The sequence below is a fragment of the Mus musculus genome, chromosome 6 (assembly GCF_000001635.26).
Source record: "Mus musculus strain C57BL/6J chromosome 6, GRCm38.p6 C57BL/6J".
Taxonomy (NCBI): domain Eukaryota; kingdom Metazoa; phylum Chordata; class Mammalia; order Rodentia; family Muridae; genus Mus; species Mus musculus.
In genome coordinates, this window is record NC_000072.6 from 70,058,131 (window position 1) to 70,078,651 (window position 20,521).

Genomic DNA, 20,521 nt, shown 5'->3' on the forward strand with positions numbered 1-20,521 from the left:
GGAATTTATAAAACGGAAAGGAAAAGGCAGGAGAAAAGGGCACCAGTAAAGAAAGAAGTAATAAATAAATTTGTAATTTTTAAAAATGGAGAAAGCTTACTATTTCCTAGAGGTTCCAAATTGGAATACAGATTTGATATATTCATCACATTCACAGACTCTTTATAACTTCAGCCCAAAGAGTCTTATGTTGCCTAGCAGAATTCCAGCACTATAGAAAAAATAAATTGCTCATATTCAAGCAGAAGTGTTTGTAGTAATGTGTTACAAAAAGAATAAACAAACAATACTGAGTTCATTTTTGCATTTTTATACAATGGTTTTTCATATGAAAAGACATGAGACATAAAAAAATCATATTTACTGGGCTCATCAATTTTTCAGGCACACCAGCTCTCAGGAAGTGTTGGGGGGTGGGAGTGTGCAAGACCAGGGGTGTGTGTGGTATAGGCAGCTGGTGAGACTCTCAAGAAGGTTTGTGTAGGAGGCTGAAGCACTGTGAGAGGATAGCTGTAAAACTGTGCACAGTAATAATGTGTGAGGTCTTCAACCTGTACACTGCTGATGGTCAGAGTGAAATCTGTCCCAGATCCACTGCCTGTGAAGCGATCAGGGACCCCAATGTATCGGTTGGATGCCCCGTATATCAGCAGTTTAGGAGATTGCTCTGGTTTCTTCTGGTACCAAGCCAAGTAGTGCACCTTGTGTTTGCTTGAATAAAGGCTCTCACTGGCCGTGCAACTAATGGTGACCTTCTTACTTGCTGTCACAGCAAGGAAAGTTGGAGACTGAGTCATCACAATGTCTGCACAGGCACCTACAATAAGAAATAGACAACAAACATATATACATGTACAAACACGGAATATAGCAGCAGTTAAAATTTGCTTTAATCTCTTTGCAATATCATGCTGTCAGAGTATTATTGTATAGGACATATTTTAGTTTGACACATATTATAAATTTCTTGCAAACAAAGATGTGACCCTGAAAAGATTATAATGATTTTGAATTTCTTACCAGACATGCAGAGCAGCAGGGACATGAGTACCTGGGTCTGAAACTCCATCCTGCTCCCCCTGCTGTTTGACACTGCTCAGTTTTCAGAGCAGAGGCCTAGTTTCTGTATTTAGAGCAGCTGAGCTTGACTGGACAGACTTATGCAAAGCAGTCAGCAAATACAAAAGCAAATGCCTGAGCAGTGTGTGCAAGTGTGGCTGGTGTCAATCAACAAAATTGCCATCACAGGGAGCAAGAGGGATCACTGAGAGATAGCGGATAACACATCTTCAGCAGAAATGCAATAAGTACTCTAGAAGCAACCTCTTTGTTAAAATCCAAAATGCATTTACATCAATTGATTTTTTTTTGCAGAAACATTAGCAGACCTACCTGAGATAGACAGTCCTAGGGAAGTAATAGTATATATTCAAAATTATCACAACAACAAAAGAAATGGAGTTTAAAAGAAGAAGAAGAAGAAGAAGAAGAAGAAGAAGAAGAAGAAGAAGAAGAAGAAGAAGAAGAAGAAGAAGAAGAAGAAGAAGAAGAAGAAGAAGAAGGAGAAAGAAGAAGAAGAAGAAGAAGAAGAAGAAGAAGAAGAAGAAGAAGAAGAAGAAGAAGAAGAAGAAGAAGAAGAAGAAGAAGAAGAAGAAGAAGAAGAAGGAGGAGGAGGAGGCAGGGGAAAAAAAGACAAATGAGACTACATTTGTTTAATATCACTAATTTCCAAAGCCACTCTTATACGGGAGATAAAAATTAGTGCCCCAGAAATTTGGACTTCAGTTCCTGGGCTAACTATGGACAGAAATGCAAAGAACATCTCAGAATTAGCTCTGTGGAAATTTTATTGGACATTAATTTGAGACTGATCAGAGAAACTTTATCTCAAAGCAAAAGAAACCCAGTAGAAACTAGTAAGTACCCTTCCCACAACTTCAGAAAACTAAAAAAAGAGGTCTAAATTTGCAGAAACGAAAGGAGGATAAAAACAGATCTCTTCATGAAGTCATGGCTGCTGACCAACACTGCCGTGAGTTTTAATTCCTGAAATACAGATGCTAGTGTAATCTAGAAATTAGCAACATTGAATCTGGGTTCATTAAGATGGTCTTTCTGGCATCATGAATAGTTTAAAAGTCTCTGCACAAGGAAGAACAGCCATCCTAATCCAAGTAAAGATTTTACAGAGACCAGTAGGCCACTGCATCTGAGACTGTTGCCAATCAAAAAATTTTGATATGAACGAAAATCAATAGCAGAAACATAAACGCTGAAACTGCCAGGATTTCAAATTAGTGAAATCTAAACGTATATAAAAAGTAAATTATAAAATAAAGTTAAATAAATAAAATATCATGGCAAGGAGTGGTGATTCACATCTGTAAACACAGAATTGGGGAAACAAAAGCAGGAGAATCATGAGAGTATGGACAGACTTGGGTGCATAAAAAATTCTAGGCATGGAGACATTCTTTCAAACCTATGTATTAGTATTATTTTTAATTTTTAAGATTTATTTATTTATTTTATGTATGTGAGTGCATTGTCACTCTCATGAGACACACAAAAAGAGGGCATCAGATCCCATTACAGATGGTTGTGAGCCATCACTTGGTTCCTGAGAATTTAACTCTGGACCTCTAGAGGAACAACCAGTACCCTTAAGCCCTGAGCCACATCTCCAGTCCTATATATTATTATTAATCAACTGGTTTCAAGGCATTATCTATCTATCATTATGTAAGTTATTTATCTGATGTTAACATTTTACCACTAAGCCAAGAATATTTTTGAAAATTGAATATGCATTTAAACAATATGCATTCCCTTTTATTTTGTACATCTACTTTTCAAGCGTACGATGTTAAATGATTTCTTTTTATTTTAGTTATTTTCTATTTTTTTAGTTATTTTCTTTATTTACATTTCAAATAGTATCCCCTTTCCTGGTTTTCCCTCAGAAAGCCCCCTTCCCTTTTACCCTCCCTCCTGCCCCTGCTCTCTAATCCACCTAATACCACTTCTTGGACCTAGCATTCTCCTATACTGGAGTATAGAGCCTTCACAGGACCAATGGCCTCTGCTCCCATTAATGACCAACTAGGCCATCCTCTGCTGCATATGTAGCTAGAACCATCAGTCCCACCATGTGTACGCTTTGGATGGTGGTTTAGTCCCTGGGAGCTCTAGGGATACTGGTTAGTTCATATTGTTGTTCCTCCTATGGAGCTGCAAACCCCTTCAATTCCTTTGCTCCTTTCTCTAGCTCCTTCATTGTGAACTCTGTGCTCAGTACAATGGATGGCTGTGAGCATCCACTTTGGTATTTGTCAGTCATGGCAGAACCTCTCAGGGGACAGCTATAACAGGCTCCTGTCAGCAAGCACTTGTTGGCATCCACAATAGTGTGTGGGATTGGTGATAATATATGGGATGGATCCCCAGGTGGGGGAGTCTCTGGCTGGTCATTCCTTCAGTCTCTGCTCTGCACTTTGTCTCTGTAACTCCTTCCATGAGTATTTTGTTCACCCTTCTACAAAGGATCAAAGTATCCACACTGTGGTCTTCCTTCTTCTTGCATTTTATGTGCTTTGTGAATTGTATCTTGGGTATTTCGAGCTTCTGTGTTTCTGGGCTAATATCCACTTATCAGTGAGTGCATATCATGTGTGTTCTTTTGGAACTGGGTTACTTCACTCAGGATGATACCCTCCAGATCCATCCATTTGCTTATGAATTTCATAAATTCATTGTTTTGTATAGCTCAGTCGTACTCGATTGTGGAAATGTAGCACATTATCTGTATGCATTCTTCTATAGAGGAGAATCTGTATTCTTTCTACCTTCTGGCTATTATAAATAAGGCTGCTATGAACATAGTGTAGCATGTGTCCTTATTAATGTTTGGGCACCATATGGGTATATACCCAGGAGTGGTATTGCTGGCTCCTCAGGTAGTCCTATGTCCAATTTTCTGAGAAACTGCCAAACTGATTTCCCAAGTGATTGTACCAGCTTGTAATTCCACCAATAATGGAGGAGTGTTCCTTTTTCTCCACAACCTTGCCAGCATCTGCTGTCACTTGAGCATTTGATCTTAGGCATTCTAACTGGTGTGTGGTGGAATCTCAGGGTATTTTTGATTTGCATTTCCCTGACAACTAAGGATGTTGAACATTTCTTAAGGTGTTTCTCAGCCATTCGAGTTTCCAAAGCTGAGAGTTATTTGTTTAGCTCTGTATCCCATTTTTAATAGGGTTATTTGGTACTCTAGAGTCTAATTTGTTGATTTCTTTCAATATATTGGATAGCCCTCTATCCAATGTTGGGTAGGTAAAGATCTTTTTCCAAAATGTTGGTTGCCTTTTGTCTTCTTGACAGTGTCCTTTGCCTTACAGAAGCTTTGCTATTTTAGGAGGTCCCATCTGTCAATTCTTGATCTTACAGCATAAGCCAATGGTATTCTGTTCAGAAATTTTCCCCCTGTGCCCATATGTTTGAGGCTCTTTCCCACTTTCTCTTTGATTAGTTTGAATATATCTGGTTTTATGTGGAGGTCCTTGATCTACTTGGACTTGAGCTTTGTTCAAGGAGATAAGAATGGATCAATTTGAATTCTTCTACATGCTAACCACCAGTTGAGCCAGTACCATTTGTTGAAAATGCTGTCTTTTTCCACTGTATGATTTTAGCTCCTTTGTCAAAGATCAAGTGTCTATAGATGTGTGGGTTCATTTCTGGAACTTCAATTCTATTCCATTAATCTACCTGCCTGTCACAGTACTAATACCATGCAGTTATTATCACAATTGCTCTGTAGTACAGCTTGAGGTCAGGAATGGTGATTCCACCAGAGGTTCTTTAATTGTTGAGAATAGAGTCTGTGTGACAATTGTCCAGGATCTTCTGGCTTTCATTGTCTCTCTCAAGGAGTTTGGTGTAATTCTGATAGATCTGACTTTATGTTATTTGACCTTTTTCCCTTACTCCTTTTAATACTCTTTCTTTGTTCTGTGCATTTGGTGTTTTGATTATTATGTGCCAGGAGGAATTTCTTTTCTGGTCCAATCTATTTGGAGTTCTGTAGGCTTCTTGTATGTTCATGGACATCTCTTTCTTTATCTTAGAGAAGTTTCCTTCTATAATTTTGTTGACGATATTTACTGGCCCTTTAAGTTGGAAATCCTCACTCTCTGCTATACCTGTTTTCCTTAGGTTTGGTCTTCTCATTGTGTCCTGGATTTCCTGGATGTTTTGAGTTAGGATCTTTTTGCATTTTGCATTTTCTTTTATTGTCAATGTATTCTATGGTATCTTCTGCACCTGATATTCTCTCCTTCATCTCTGGTATTCTGTTAGTGATGCTTGCATTTGTAACTCCTGATCCCTTTCCTAGGTTTTCTATCTCCAAGGTTGCCTCCCTTTGTGATCTTTCTATTGTTTCTACTGCCATTTTTAGATCCTGGATGATTTTGTTCAATTCCTTCACCTGTTTTGTTCTGTTTTCCTGTAATTCTTTCAGGGATTGTGTGTGTGTGTGTGTGTGTGTGTGTGTGTTTCCTCTTTAAGAATTTCCCCTTGCTTACCTGTGTTCTCCTATACTTCTTTAAGGGAGTTATTTATGTCCTTCTTAAAGTCCTCCCTCATGATCATGAGAAGTGACTTTAGATCCATATCTTGCTTTTCTGGTGTGGTGGTGTATCCAGGACTTGCAATTGTGGGAGAATTGGGTTCTGATGATGCCAAGTAAACTTGGTTTCTGTTGCTTATGTTCTTACACTTGCCTCCTGCCATCTGATTATCTCAAGTGCTCCCTGCCCTTGATATCGCTGATTGGAACCTGTCCTTCCTGTAATCCCAGTTGAGTCAGAACTCAGAGTCTGGCTTTCTCTGTGATTCTGTGATTCTTGGATCCTGGAATCCTGAGATTCTGGGTGTTTCAGAGTTCCTGGGAATCAAGCTGCCTCTGAAAGCCTGAGATTCCTATGTGACGAAGCTCCTGGGATCCTGGGATCCTGGAACCCTAAGATCCTGGGCATATTAGAGCACCTGGGAGTAGAGACTCCTCTCCTCTGGGCACCTTCGGACTGTCAGTTTTGTGACCGTGAAAGGCAACCTGTATTGACTGAATGAGGCTTGCTCCAGAGACCCAGTAGAAAACTACAAGGGACAGAACAGTGAGCCAAGTTCCCAGAGACAGGTGCCTGACACCACAGAGCCCCTAACTTCATAATTCTGTGAATATCAGTCATTCAGACAAAGTCCCAAGCTCCTGGCATTCCAGCTGGTATCTACCCTCACAGCTACCTAACAATAGCCAGGTATGCTCCTCCCCACAGCTACCCTGCAACTACAAGTTAGCCCAGCCTACTATAAAAGGGGCCCCTTGCCCCCTCCTCTCTTAATTTTATTAGATATTTTCTTCATTTACATTTCAAATGCTATCATGAAAGTCCCCTATACTCTCCCCCCACCTTGGTCGCTAACTCACCCATTACCTTTTTATTGCCCAAGCTTTTGTCCCCGCCGGCAAGAACACACTCAGGACAACCAGAATCTTCTGCGGCAAAGCTTTTATTGCTTACTTATCATGAGGGAAGACCCCGAACCAGGAAAATGTCGCTGCTTATATAGCCCGCAGTGTGACGTTTCAGCACCTGATGTGGCATGACAGCTCCTGATTCGTTGCTCGCCCATGACCCCATTACTATGCCACGAGATGGTCAGTGACTAGGCGTGAGTTCACTCTTGCACTTGTGCATAAGGCTTGTTTACTAGTTAAGCGCAGTGGAATCCAGCGCCATCTTATAATGGCGATTGCTCACGGCACGCACACGATTGCTTGCGGCACGGCTCTCCACACCTTTTCCTCTGACTTATATGCAACTAGAGACACAGGTCTGAGGGGTACTGGTTAGTTCATATTGTTGTTCCTCCTATAGGGTTGCAGACCACTTTAGCTCCTTGGGTACTTTCTCTAGCTCCTTCATTAGGGGCCCTGTGTTCCATCCAATAGATGACTGTGAGCATCCACTTCTGTATATGCCAGACACTGGCATAGTCTGGCAGTTCCTCAGAAAATTGGACATAGTACAACCGGAAGATTCAGCAATACCTCTCCTGGGCATATACCCAGAAGATGTTCCAACTTGTAATAAGGACCCATGCCCCACTATGTTCATAGCAGACTTATTTATAATAGTCAGAAGCTGGAAATAATACAGATGTCCCTCAACAGAGGAATGGTTACAGAAAATGTGGAACATTTACACGATGGAGTACTACACAGCAATTAAAAACAATGAATTTATGAAATTCTTAGTCAAATGGATGGATCTGGAGGATATCATCCTGAGTGAGGTAACCCAGTCACAAAAGAAACCATATGGTGTGCACTCACTGATAAGTGGCTATTAGCCCAGAAGCTCTGAATACCCAAGATACAATTTCCAAACCACATGAAACTCAAAAAGAAGGAAGACCAAAGTGTGGATATTTTGATCCTTCTTAGAATGGGGAACAAAATACCCATGGAAGGAGTTACAGAGACAAAGTTTGGAGCTGAAACAGAAGTAAGGACCATCCAGAGACTGCCCCACTTGGGGATCCATCCCATATACAACCACCAAACCCAGACACTATTGCATATGCCAGAAAGATTTTGCTGACAGGACCCTTCTCTCTTTCTTAAGCTCTCATCATTCTTACTCTTATCTCTAGCTCTTCTTTTCCCCCTCCCTTCCCCTCTTCTCTCCAAGTGGCCGTGGCCAACCTCTCTCTTTCTTTTTACTTTCTCTCTTTCTCTCTGTCTTTCTACAATAAAACTCTAAAACCATAGACTGTCCCTGTCAACAAGATCCGCCATACTTGAACAATGGAATTGGCTTTCCCTTAAAAGAGCTGTGTCTAACCTCCTGCTAGAAGGCCTTTCTGTGCTCTAGCCACAGACTGGACCAAGGACTGGACCAAGGACCCTGGTCTGTGTGGGAACCACACAGCAACCCCTTCCCCCTGACAACTCCTCTTTTCAGCTCCAGGATTGACCGAACCACCCCCAAGGGCCTCCATTTTGTTCTAAGCTCTTCTGTGGTGTCTAGTGACATCTGTGATGTTTGAGACTGAAAACCTGTTATCTCTGGCCTCCATGAGGTCCAGAGATCTCAGACTGCCTCCTGTCTACCCGCTGACAATTGGATCCATAGCTTTATACAGCCAGACACTCACTCCTCTCCTCTGGGGATCGTGAGACTGTTCATTGAGACTGAGTCCAAGGTAGAGCAGTTCTGACTGTCAGGTTAAATAATTTCTGATAAGATTATTAAATATCCTCTGAAACTGCTAACACCCCTCACACAAGAGAGTCATACAGTGTTGTGTCCAACTCAACCAGCAAGGAAAACGAAACCACCTGTTCTTCTTAAAGCAGTTTACTCAGGCAGCTTCTCTCTTCAAATCCCCCGTGCCTTGGGGTACAAGCGTATCCACTCAAGCCACAACCACGCCTCAACCAATCACCACAAGTCACATCGCCTCACCAGGCAGGCTTGCTCAGCCAATCAGGGATTAAGGGCGAGCCATCCACCAAATATGGGCTTGTTTACTGCCTGGCACAGATTTCCGTCCAGCTGGCCAGGGAGTCTGGAATGGCTTCCCACAATTCCCCCTTCTATATTCCTTTGAAGCAAGCTCCATGGGTGAAGATAGAGGTCTGATCTCCAGTGTGCAGAAATAGGGGCCATGTACAGGATTGACTCTTAGGCTCACAGGTTTTTACCCAGAGCAACCCTGACCTGCTCCCGTGTCATTTTTTCCTGGGGGAAGGGCACTAGGACACTCAACCCTCATGCAATCAGACATACCTCCCAGAGATCGTCAAACAGCTTCCAGACAAACCTCTGTGCAGTGCTTAGCCTTACAACCCTGCGGAGCGATGGCTTCATTGTTCATTCTTCATGGCAATAAGCCAAATCTGAGGTGACTGCCCTGCTTCCACTGTGGCAAAAGCTTGCACCACCATACCACCATGGTGGCAGTGCGGACCTGGGCATTCCACAACCGACACATACACCATACACACAACATGTATGCCAAAACAAAGGCCACAGCGAGGGCACTGAAGCTGGGCTTTAATCAATTCTTCTTCCACTAGGGTAAGGGCCTTTCTAGCCTCAGGTGTTAATTCCCTTTTGGAACTTACTTCTGAGTCTCCTAAAATTTGAAACAGAGGTTTTAATTTAACATTTGGGATCTTCAAATAGGGCCGAATCCAATTGATATCGCCTAACAATTTCTGAAAATCATTTAAAGTATGCAAGGAATCAAACCTCAACTGTATCTTTTGAGGCCAAATGGCCGTAGGGGCAATCCTTACTCCTAAACAGGACACCATTTTCAACAAATCTCTACCCCATAAGGTAATGGGCAGCTCAAGCACATATGGTTGAAACATCCCATCATGCCCTTCCTTATCTTTCGAAGGGAGCATCCTGGCACTTATGTCTGGGCTCTTTGCATAGCCCAGGCCTTGTAATATTTGTTCTGACTCCTGAATCGGCCATCCTTTTGGCCAGACCTTAAACCAAAAGGCAGTAAGAAAAATTACCCAAATGGCTAGAAAAAGAAAGTAATCCATAGACTGTCCCTATTACCCTCTTAATTTCACTACCCTCTTACTTTCACTTTCTCGTCTCCAGAGCCGGAGACCCTAATTTTCTTTTTACCGAGAGCCTAATTGTCTCTTACTGAGAGCCTTATTGTCTCTTTACAGGAAGCCTAATTGTCTCTTTACCGGGAGCCTAATTGTCTCTTTACCAAGAGCCTAATTGTCTCTTTACAGGAAGCCTAATTGTCTCTTTACAGGAAGCCTAATTGTCTCTTTACAGGGCTCCTTAAGCAGTCAAGTTTTTGTTCACACAGGTAGTGCTTATCTCAGGAGGGCCTGCGTAATTTCATTTAAAAAAAAAAAACTTATTTTTAATGATGGTTCTTAAATGCTTTAACCTCCCTTTAGCCCACTACCCACCAGAGGTAGTTGAAAGAAAAGAATACAGTGCAGAGAAGTAGACCTGTTTTGACAGGATTTTGGAGCAACTCCCAACTGTGTTGTCTGGAAATTGGCAGTTCAGTACATAGGTTAGCAGGCAGCAGTAGTTCAATAGTCCAGTTCTGTATCATGAGGTTAGCAACAATGGTGACAAGACCTAACCTAACTGAGACAGCCAGGCCTCAGCCTTGGATCAAGTCAGCAAGAGGGACCAACGGAGACACCAGGAGAAGTTCTAGGCTGTGCTTCACTCAGGGAAGCAAAGATCAGCAAAGATGTGAGACCCACAAGTTCAAACAGCTAGTTTTACCACCAAGCCAATCTCTATCTCTGTCATTCTGTGGAGTCCCATTTATACCCTCCAAACACCATATTTCCTCCACGTGCCTTGCCTCAGCATAGATCTTGCCTCAGCACAAGTCTTTCCTCAATCAGGCTGAGTCCAAGGAGCCCTGTTAAATAAAGCTCAACTACACAATGTAAGGTGGAGCAACACATATGTGTCATTCGCAAAGAATCTTTTATCACGTGTCCTTTCATATGCTTACTTTGACAGAATATCCTCTCCATTGTGTATACTTTAGTAAAACATTCCTTCCCAAGCCTGCTTTAGATTTTCACACCTATGTCCACCTTAACAAAGCATTCCTTCACATGTTTGCTCCAGCAAAACACCATTCAACTGACTTTCCAAAGAACCCTTAAGTTTCTACTTCAGTAATGTATAGATTCTCTGAGTGTGCATGTGAGAATGAGGGCAGAGCATAAAACAGTTGCCATAGCTGAAGTATCTTTGACACCTGTTTCTGGATATACTGAAGATAAAAACACTAGTGACCTATCAGCGTCAACGACTGTGGGTGGCATAGTGGTGTACAAATAGAGATGCTGCAAGTGTCTCCTTTTTATTTTATTTTTTTATGTCCATGACTTTTTTGGTTTGATGTATGTCTGCTCAATGTGCATTCCCGGCACCTGCAGAAGCCAGTTGAGAGAGTCAGACCCCATGAAACTATAGTTATGGGTCCTTGTGAGCCACCACCTGTGTGCTTGGAACTGAACCTAGATCCTCTGAACAATAGCCAGGGATCATAAACAATGAGACATATCTCTAGCATCACAAATGCCTTGTGAATAAATAGACATGATAAAGAACAAGGAAGATACATGAAAAATAAAAACCCGTGTTCTGCCAAAATCTCTGACTCAGAAAGAGGATGGCACTGGAAAGATGAGAATGTGTAAATACTTCTAAAGTTTGCTTGTGTCGTATAAAGTCTGTTCTACCTTGAAAATGAGGTGGAGAGAAAATTACTTACACATGAAAATGATATCAATTGATACAAGGAGTAAGAGAATATCATGGGAACAACTCAGTGTTTGTATTTAATCATTTTCTTCTCTCTTCTTAGTTAAGGGTTCAATGGAATACCATGATGATGCAAAATCCATTATTCTTCTCCATCTTACCTGTAGAGCTGTACTCTATTTCCAGAAGAACCATGTTAGTGAAGAAACCACTTCCAGGCTTATAGGAATAATCTCTAATTATTTACCACAGCACTAATCTCTCTCTGCTGCTGTAGTAAAATTCACTAACAAAAGCAAGATAAGGGATCCTTGCCCCTCACCTGGGAAGATGGACTGCTTTGGAACAGAGTTGAAGCATTCAAATATTATAGTGTGAAAGACAAAGTTAAGGAACATTCTAAGATATTTGTGCCATAGACTAGGAGCTTAGGAGCTTTTCTCTTGTTTCTGCTAATACCAAGATAACATACTAAAAATGTCCTCACTAGCCTGGTAATTGATAGTGACTGTCTCCCAGAGATGCATACAGGGTAGCAGTCTGCATCATGTTGATGTTACATCTACCACCTGCAGTTAAAGACAAAAAAACATAGCCACTAAGTAAAAACATGACAAGACAAATTACTTTGTAAAACAGTCAGGAATGAGTGAATTAGGCTACACAAATTGCCCTTCTTGTGCTACCTTTCCTGAGAATCAAAGGAACAGTAACAACAAGAGCTGAGGGGCAAACCTTATGTCCATGCTGTGTCCTGGCCAGAACTGGCTCCAGCACAGACTGAGACTTTCTTATAAAGAAGACCTCAGAGCAGTGACTGTGCTCTGAGCCCACAAAAATCACCATTGACTGTGCAAAGCTATAGGACTGGCTCAGATCAGTGACTCAGCAAGGAATCAGAGTCCCCAAGGATCAGGCCAGACACGGGATGGACATATTTTTACAGAAAAATGGGCATTTCTCTGGGAAAAAATAGGTTTTGTGTCATGAGAGTAGCATGTTATTTTGAAGACTCCTAGTATCAGCATATTCCTTTATTCCTACAGGTCAGTCTTCCAACAGGGATCATTCATAATGGCACAATCCTAGAGGTACAAGAAGGCTGGTAGACTCATTTTTCTTAATACCTGCCTTATTATAATACCTATATTACAGGTGGCTAGATTTATTTCTTTTAAAGACAAAATGTGAGAGTGAGTCAGCAGGGCTCAGAGTGGATAGCCACTTGACAATGTTGGAATTGTAGGCTCAGAGTGCTTGATCTAGTAAGAAGATAATTAGAGCGTCTGCATGCATGAAACATTCACTATGTGGGCATTTCTCTTAGGCTAGTGAAGTTGGCATACCTGAAGTATTGTTAGAATATAATGATTGTGATAAGGGGATTATCAAGAAATTGCAGTTTTCTGGGTATGTGTCAGAAATACTTTTTTCAGAAGTATAGGAACTGATTACACCTAGACACTGGTTTTAAATTGCAAGATTGAACAAAAACATAAGTTAATGAATGAAAATATGATTAATCAGAAATAACAATAAGAAAATGCATTTTTATTAGATATTTTCTTTCTTTACATTACAAATGTTAACATCTTTCCTAGTTTCCTCTCCAAAAATTCCCTATCTTCTCCCCCCTCTGCCTGCTCCCCAACCCACCCACTCCTGCTTGCTGGTGCAGGCATTCCCCTATACTGGGGCATAGAACCTTCATAAGATCAAGGGCCTCTCCTCCCATTGATGACCAAATAGGCCATCCTCTGCTACATATGCAACTAGAGCCACAAGTCCCTTCATGTGTTTCCTTTGATTAGTGGTTTAGTCTCAGGAAGCTCTGGGGTTACTGGTTAGTTCATATTGTTGTTCGTCCTAGGAGACTGCAACCCCCTTCAGATCCTTGGGGTCTTTCTCTAGCTCCTTCATTGGGGACCCTGTGCTCCATCTAATGGATGAGCATCCACTTCTATATTAGTCAAGCACTAGCAGAACTTCTCAGGAGACAGCACTATCAGGCTCCTGTCAGCAAGCTCATGTTGGCATCTGCCATAGTGTCTGGGTTTGGTGGTTGTTTGTAGGATGGATCCTCAGGTATGGCGGTTTCTGGATGGACATTCCTTCAGTCTCTGCTTTGCACTTTGTCTCTGTAACTCCATCCATGGGTATTTTGTTCACCATTCTAAGAAGGATCAAATGTCCACACTTTGTTCTTTCTTCTTCTTGAGTTTCATATGTTTTGCAAATTGTATCTTGGGTATTCTGAGCTTCTGGGCTAATATCCACTTATCAGTGAGTGCATATCATGTGTGTTCTTTTGTGATTGGGTTATCTCACTTTGGATGATATCCTCCAGATCCATCCATCCATTTTCTAAGAAAGAAAATGTATTTTTAATTTTTATTTATTCAGAATATAACACATGAAGAGGATATTTTTATCACTTCTACCTGTCCTTCTATACCAATTCTTCTCATGTGATCACAAGCCCCTTCAATTTAAGAGTATTTGTTTAATTAGTATTCACACTCACACACATACACATGCATACACACATGATTGATTTTTCTTAGTGTTGTTCCTATATATGTTTGTGTAATGCTTATTGTCACTGGGGAGTAGATGACTCACTGGAAACTCATCCCGGGAAAGACTAATTCTCCTTTTCTCAGAAGTTATTTGTTACCTCTAGCTCTTCAGTGAGAGGAAGCATCTTGTGAAATTCCCCATATTCGCATTGTGTGTCAACTGCTATTCTTGTTTAAGTGACCATCAATTTAACGCTTCATGGGTTCCTGGAATGTCTACAAGCATGTAGTAACAGATGTTCTGGTCCTCAGGCTTGTGATTCCAGGTCTTTCTTTCTTCATATTCTCTGAGCTTTAGCAGGAAGCCTTGACTTGTAAATTTCTGTACAGGAGATTGTGGAGTAAGTAGTTAGGGATGGCAACTCATAGTTATTCACTTCAGTTGAAATTACAGATCTCTGCAATACTTAGGTCCTGTTGAAGAGAGAAGCTTCTTTGATGAGGAATAAGAGCTACAGCTACCTATGGATACAAGCATAATTATTTCGTACACACTTAGTACTTACATTGGCTTAGAAAAATGGCAACAGTAGCTTTTCTTCTAGGGTATGAACACTTCAGCACAGGTAGTGGCCTAACTTTATAGTACCAGTCATGAGTACCTCACACTGAGTAAACCTTAAGTCCAAATAGGTTACTACTGGTTACTACAAAAATTAAAAGACCATCATTGAAAATTTGATGATAGCTTCCTGAGTCAGTCATTATTATTTACACTTTACATTATTATTATTTAAGCTTTATATTCAGAAAGAACTTTTGATTTTTTTTCCTCTTGGCAGCTTGCATAGTACATCCCAACACTAAGAGAGATATCTCTCATGGAGGAGAATTCAAATTCAGTTCCAGATGGATTTCTGAAATTTCTATGACAAATATGTGTAGTGTCTTCAGAAAAAAAAAAAAAGATCTTATTTATACTTAAAGTCTTGCAAACAAACAAAGACAGCTGCAGGAGCCTACATAGATTTGGGAGTCTCTCTTGAACTCCTCAAACCAATAGTTAATAAGGAGATCTCCCATGGCCAGCACTGGGATTTTTGTTCTTGTACAGCTCTTTTCTAATTTATGGATCCTGGCTTTCTATAGATACATAAAAAGGTTGTGTATCTATTTGTGTGCATGTGTGTGTGAGTGTGTGTGTGTGTGTTTCAATGTGGTGGGCATATGTATATATTTATAAAAATATAATGGACAGTAGGAGAAAAAATGAGGTTAGCTGAAGGAATAGGGAAAAATCAGAAAACAGAAAACAAGAGGGAAGAATATTTTCAAAAGAAATGATATGTTTTTAAATTTTTGTTTTTTGAAATCCAACATTATATATGCCAATAAGTAAGGATTTTAGAAAGGAGAATTTAAGAAAACATACAAGGAGCCCAAAGTGAGGGAGAGATACAGGAGCTCAGAAAAGCAAAGGAAGAACCAGCTCTCTTCCAGATCAACCACAGGGAATGTAGCCTGCCAGGTTCTTGAATTCAGTCCGTAAAGATGTGAACTATAAAATAGTGATTTTTTGTTTTGTTTTGGTTTTGGTTTTCAAGACAGTGTTCCTCTGTATAGCCCTGGCTGTCCTGGAACTCATTCTGTAGATCAGGCTGGCCTTGAACTCGGGAATCTGCCTGCCTCTGCCCCACCCCGCCTCCCCGGTGCTGGGATTAAAGTCATGCACCACCACTGCCTTGCTAAAATAATGATTTTACCAAGTATAAGCCACAGAATTTGTGCTAAATTGTTACTGAAGAAATGAAAAATGTAGACAAATTTCTTTCTTTTGCCATAAGAACCTTCCAGTTTCTAAGCGGCCACCTGCTCAATGATTTTCTGCAGAACTTTTCACTAATGAATCAAGCATAGCTGCTCTCAGGCAGAGGGGGAAGTGTGCAAGGCCACAGCTGTATGTAGGACAGGCAGCTGTGAGACTCTCAAGGAGGTTTGTGTAGGAGGCTGAAGCACTGTGGGAGGAGAGCTATAATCCTGCTGACAGAAATAAACTGCCAGGTCTTCAGCCTGCACAGTGCTGATGGTGAAAGTGAAATCCGTCCCATATCCACTGCCAGTGAAGCGATCAGGGACTCCAGTGTAGCGATTGGATGCATAGTATATCAGCAGTTTAGGAGACTGCCCTGGCTTCTGTTGGTACCAAGCTACATCATTACTCACACTCTGACTGGCCTTGCAGGTTATGGTAACCCTGTCTCCTGCTGATACAAGCAGGAATTTGGGAGTCTGGGTCATCACAATACTCCCATGAGCACCTGCAATCAGAGATAAATAATGAGGATACACATTTACACACAAAAATTTCCTGATACAACATTGAAATTTAAAATTTTTTCTCTAGTCGTATTATGACTTTTTGCTATTGGCTTCTTATAGGAAATAGAAATTATATCCTACATGTCTTTAAAATAAGATTATTTCTCTTCAAATAAATTACTTTTAAGGTATGAGTACTTTTAAATTTCTCACCAGACACACAGAGCAGTAGAAATACGAAGACCTGGGTCTGTGACTTCATCTTGATGCCCTTGCCTGCCTGATGTATTTCTGTTCTTACAGCAAAGGCCTGGTTTATAAAACATGGGCAGCTGGGCTGACCTGCAAGAATCTACGCAAAGCAGTCACCAAATAAGGAAGTAATTGCCTGGGTAGTGGGGTGTGAGAGTTTCCAGCTTAAATAAATATCCAAAAATACCATCAAAGAGAGTAAGCAATAACTGTGAAGGAAGTTCAATGACCAACTCAGAGCTCTCAAACAACAAATGTCTATATGATCTCCTGACAGACTTCTGTTCATGATCAAAGACATGTATAAACAGTTGAGTTTCATAGTAGTAGAAATGCCATTGATTGGCTATCCTAAGGAGACAATAAAAACGCTGGGCAACAAAAGCATAGTAAGAAACAGGGGAGTGAAAACGACGAAAGAATTGAAAGAAAGGGAAAGAAACAGAAAAAGAGAACGGGGCATGATACAAGGGAAAGAAAAGAGAGGATGAAGAAGAGGAGATGGAAGTTTGGATTGGGGAGGGAAATGAAATGGTGGAGGAAACAAGCATCATAGAAGTAAAAGAAAGAGAAACAGTAAAAAGACAATTTGTGGTTTCAGAGACAGCTTGCAGGATAAGAATGCCTGTTGTTCTTACAGAGGACTGAGAATTGATTCTAAGCACTTACATGATGATTCTCAGTCATCCCTACTTCCAGTTAGGATTCACACATGGTATCTAATACATACATACATACATACATACATACATACATACAAACCTATCTAGTTGTGTGACCACAGCATCTTTTCCAGCAAACATATCTCCTGCTTGTTATCTCCATTCTGCCATCATGTATCCCTAGAGAAAGCAGAAGTGAACCTTTATTTATAATGTGCCTTGGTCATGGTGTTTTATTACAATAGAAGAGTAATTAATAAAATGGGACAATCCATCAAGAGGATATTACCATTGTAAAGAGACACACAATGAACATGAACAATTGTATGTGGCGCAAAAAACTGTCATTTCCTGCTGTATCCATTGCCTCTAAAGTCATTTAACCAATTTGTTTTTAAGGAATGCATAAATTGTCTTAATATATTGTTTACCAGGGCCTTGATTTTTCCCTTTCATAAACCTTAAATTCTCTTTAAAAAAAAAAAGATATAAATGCTGGAAGATAGAGTCTATCAACACAAAATCATATCCTTCATTATTGTGGAGATTTCTGGGTCTCCACATATTGGGGTATGTGTTTCTGTGTGTGTCATTGTGTCTGTGTAAGTCTCTCTCTCTCTCTCTCTCTCTCTCTCTCTCTCTCTCTCTCTCTCTCTCTTTCTATCTCTCTCTCTCAAATAAAATGAAGCTGTTTTCTCAATTGAGGGTTCCTCCTAAGATGACACTACCTTGTATCAAGTTAACCTAAAAACTAGTCAGGAGGGGGTATAAGAATGGTATATAGATCATATATTTGAAAGAAGTTGCTTTTATAAAACTGAACATTGTATATAATAAATATACATGGATAAATATGATTTTCAAAACAAAAATCATGGAAAGGAAACACAAGCTAAAGAGTTTTGAAGCTCTGTAGGAGTTCGAGAAACTAAAAGGCATAACTCCTTATAGATCCTCCAAATGGAAATTTAGGCTCCCTACATCAGCCCATTGAGCCAATGTTTGAATTCTGACCTCCAGAACCATAAAATAATGAACTTCTCATGTTTAAGCCACAGGTATTTTGTAGTGATTGCAGAAGAAATAGAAAACTACTAAAAAGACCTTTACTTCAATTTACTATAAGGACCTTTCATATCAATTTATATAAAAGACTATGATGGTTGGAAGAAAACTGGCCCCCATTGATTCTTAAAGAGTGATACTCTTAGAAGGGATGGCCTTGCTGATGTAGGTGTAGTTTGTTGGAGATAGTATATCACTGGGTGTGGTCTTTAAGTTCTCAGATGTCCAATCCAGGATCAGTGTCTCACTCTCTTCCTGTTGCCTGAAAAACCTGATTATAAAATTCTCAGCTTCCTCTCAAGCACCATAATTTCCTACATTCAGCCATGATTTTTTCTACCATGATGATAAAGGACTAACCCTCTGAACTGTAAGCCATATCCAATGAAATGTTTCCATATAAGAGTTGCTGCCTTCATGGTGATGCTTCCCAGAAATAAGAAACCCTAACTAAGGCAGAAACATAGATCCATTGAACTTTAAGGTTGGAAATCATTGATCTCTGCACCTTCTCATCAGTGAACTGGGTCATTTAGGGTCTCCAGTAGATGGTGCAGGTCCAGGGCTGGGTCCTACGGGGAGCTGGTGAAACCTCAAAAGAGGTTTGTATTGAAGGCTGAAGCACTGTGGAGGGAAGGTGCCTGCTTCCAAGGGGCTGACCTTATCTTAGGGAACATGATTGTCCTCCTCCTCTCTTGCAGGCCCATTGTATGTCCTGCAGTTCTCTTTTTGAACTCTAATATATCTTGCTATACCTTCTGTTAGTTACTGTTCTTAAATTCTTTTATTGAGGCTTTATCCAGGAGGGGATAGAGGTAGATGCAGAGACCCACACTCAAACATCAGGTGGAGCTTAGAAAGCCTTGTGGAACAGTGTAGGATAGACTAGACTAAGCTGGAGGGGGTCAAGGACACCACAGAAGATCTACAGAGCCAACTAACCTGAGTAAATGGTGGCTCAGAGACTGAATCACTAACCAACGAACATGAAGGGACTGGACCTAGAACCCCTGGGCATTTGAAGCAGATGTGCAACTTGGTCTTCACATGGGTCTCCTAACAATTGGAGTAGAGGCTGTCTAGCTCTGTTGTCTGCTATTAGATCCCTTCTCCTAACTGGTTAGTCCTCAGTTGGGAGAGAACTGTGACTTGATATTTCAGGGCAAGGTAGTACACAAGGGAGCTTCCTCTTCTCTCAGGAAGAGGGGGTATAATAGGGAGTGGTATTTAGGAGGAAATAATGGAGATTTCATTGTTATCTAGGGCATAAGGTGAATAAAAAAGAAAGTAATGCCCTTGATCTCCTTTTGTTGTCGAATTGCTCTGGCTAGGACTTCAAGTACTATATTGAAAAGGTAGGGAGAAGGTGGGCAGCCTTGTCTAGTCCCTGATTTTACTGGGATTGCTTTGACCCCCAGAGCTCATGTCTCTAGCTTCATATGTAGCAGAAGATGGCCTAGTCCGCCCTCATTGGGAAGAGAGGCCCCTTGGTCTTGCAAACATTACATGCCCCAGTACAGGGGAATGCCAGGGCCAAGAAGTGGGAGTGGGTGGGTAGGAGAGCAGGGCAGGGGGAGGGTATAGGAAACTTTTGGAATAGCATTTGAAATGTAAATAAAGAAAATATCTAATTTAAAAAAAAAGAAATTAATGGAAGAGAATGAAAGAAACTAAGATTGCCAATAGGATGCCATATCATGGTCTGCCTGGTTATCCAAGATTCCTAGTCACACTTCTCTCCTGATTTTTAATTTTATATTTGGCATTAAGATAACCATCAAAAATTTAAAGGTAATTTTGAAGGAACAACAGACGATTTGACATTAGCAATTCTTGGCACCCAGAACAAAATGAGTTAACTTGAATGTGAATAAAAAACTATTAATAATAGAAATGGTTAAACAAAGGCTTATGATTGGGAATTACAAAACTATATGTATAAGGTAAATTATAATGTTATGTGCAAAGTATGAGAAATAAAATGAAATAAAACACACATTAAGAAATGGGGATGCACATATTTAATACCAGAACAGAGGTAAAAGAAGCAGGAAAAGCATGACAGAAGGCACTCAGTTCTGTCCAGTTAGTCCCTGGCTCAGTCCAGCCTACAAAATGTGGAAAGGTCTCAAAAAGATATCCAGTCACCAGAATGTGAGACAACTGGTGTTTTATTACCAAAGCAAGTCATTTAACTGATCTTGAACTTTAACTCTATATTTAAATCAATTATTTTGTATATTTTACAAAACAGGTAATTACCTATTTGTATTGCAGGCATAAAACACTAAATTATTCCTGATAAACACTTCAAGTTTGACCCACAAATTGCTAAGATACCATCATATAA

General features: G+C 40.5%; 2 gene segments (V, D, J or C) and 1 further gene; 1 reads left to right on the forward strand and 2 right to left on the reverse strand.

The window, feature by feature from the left end:
* The window catches only part of Igk (immunoglobulin kappa chain complex), a 3,171,119-nt gene that overhangs the window by 2,502,495 nt on the left and 648,103 nt on the right, over positions 1 to 20,521 (forward strand).
* On the reverse strand, positions 502 to 1,069 carry Igkv7-33 (immunoglobulin kappa chain variable 7-33). The segment is given in 2 exon segments: positions 502 to 817; positions 1,021 to 1,069. Coding segments are annotated over 2 exon segments (365 nt in total).
* Positions 15,894 to 16,454, reverse strand: Igkv6-32 (immunoglobulin kappa variable 6-32). The segment is given in 2 exon segments: positions 15,894 to 16,191; positions 16,406 to 16,454. Coding segments are annotated over 2 exon segments (347 nt in total).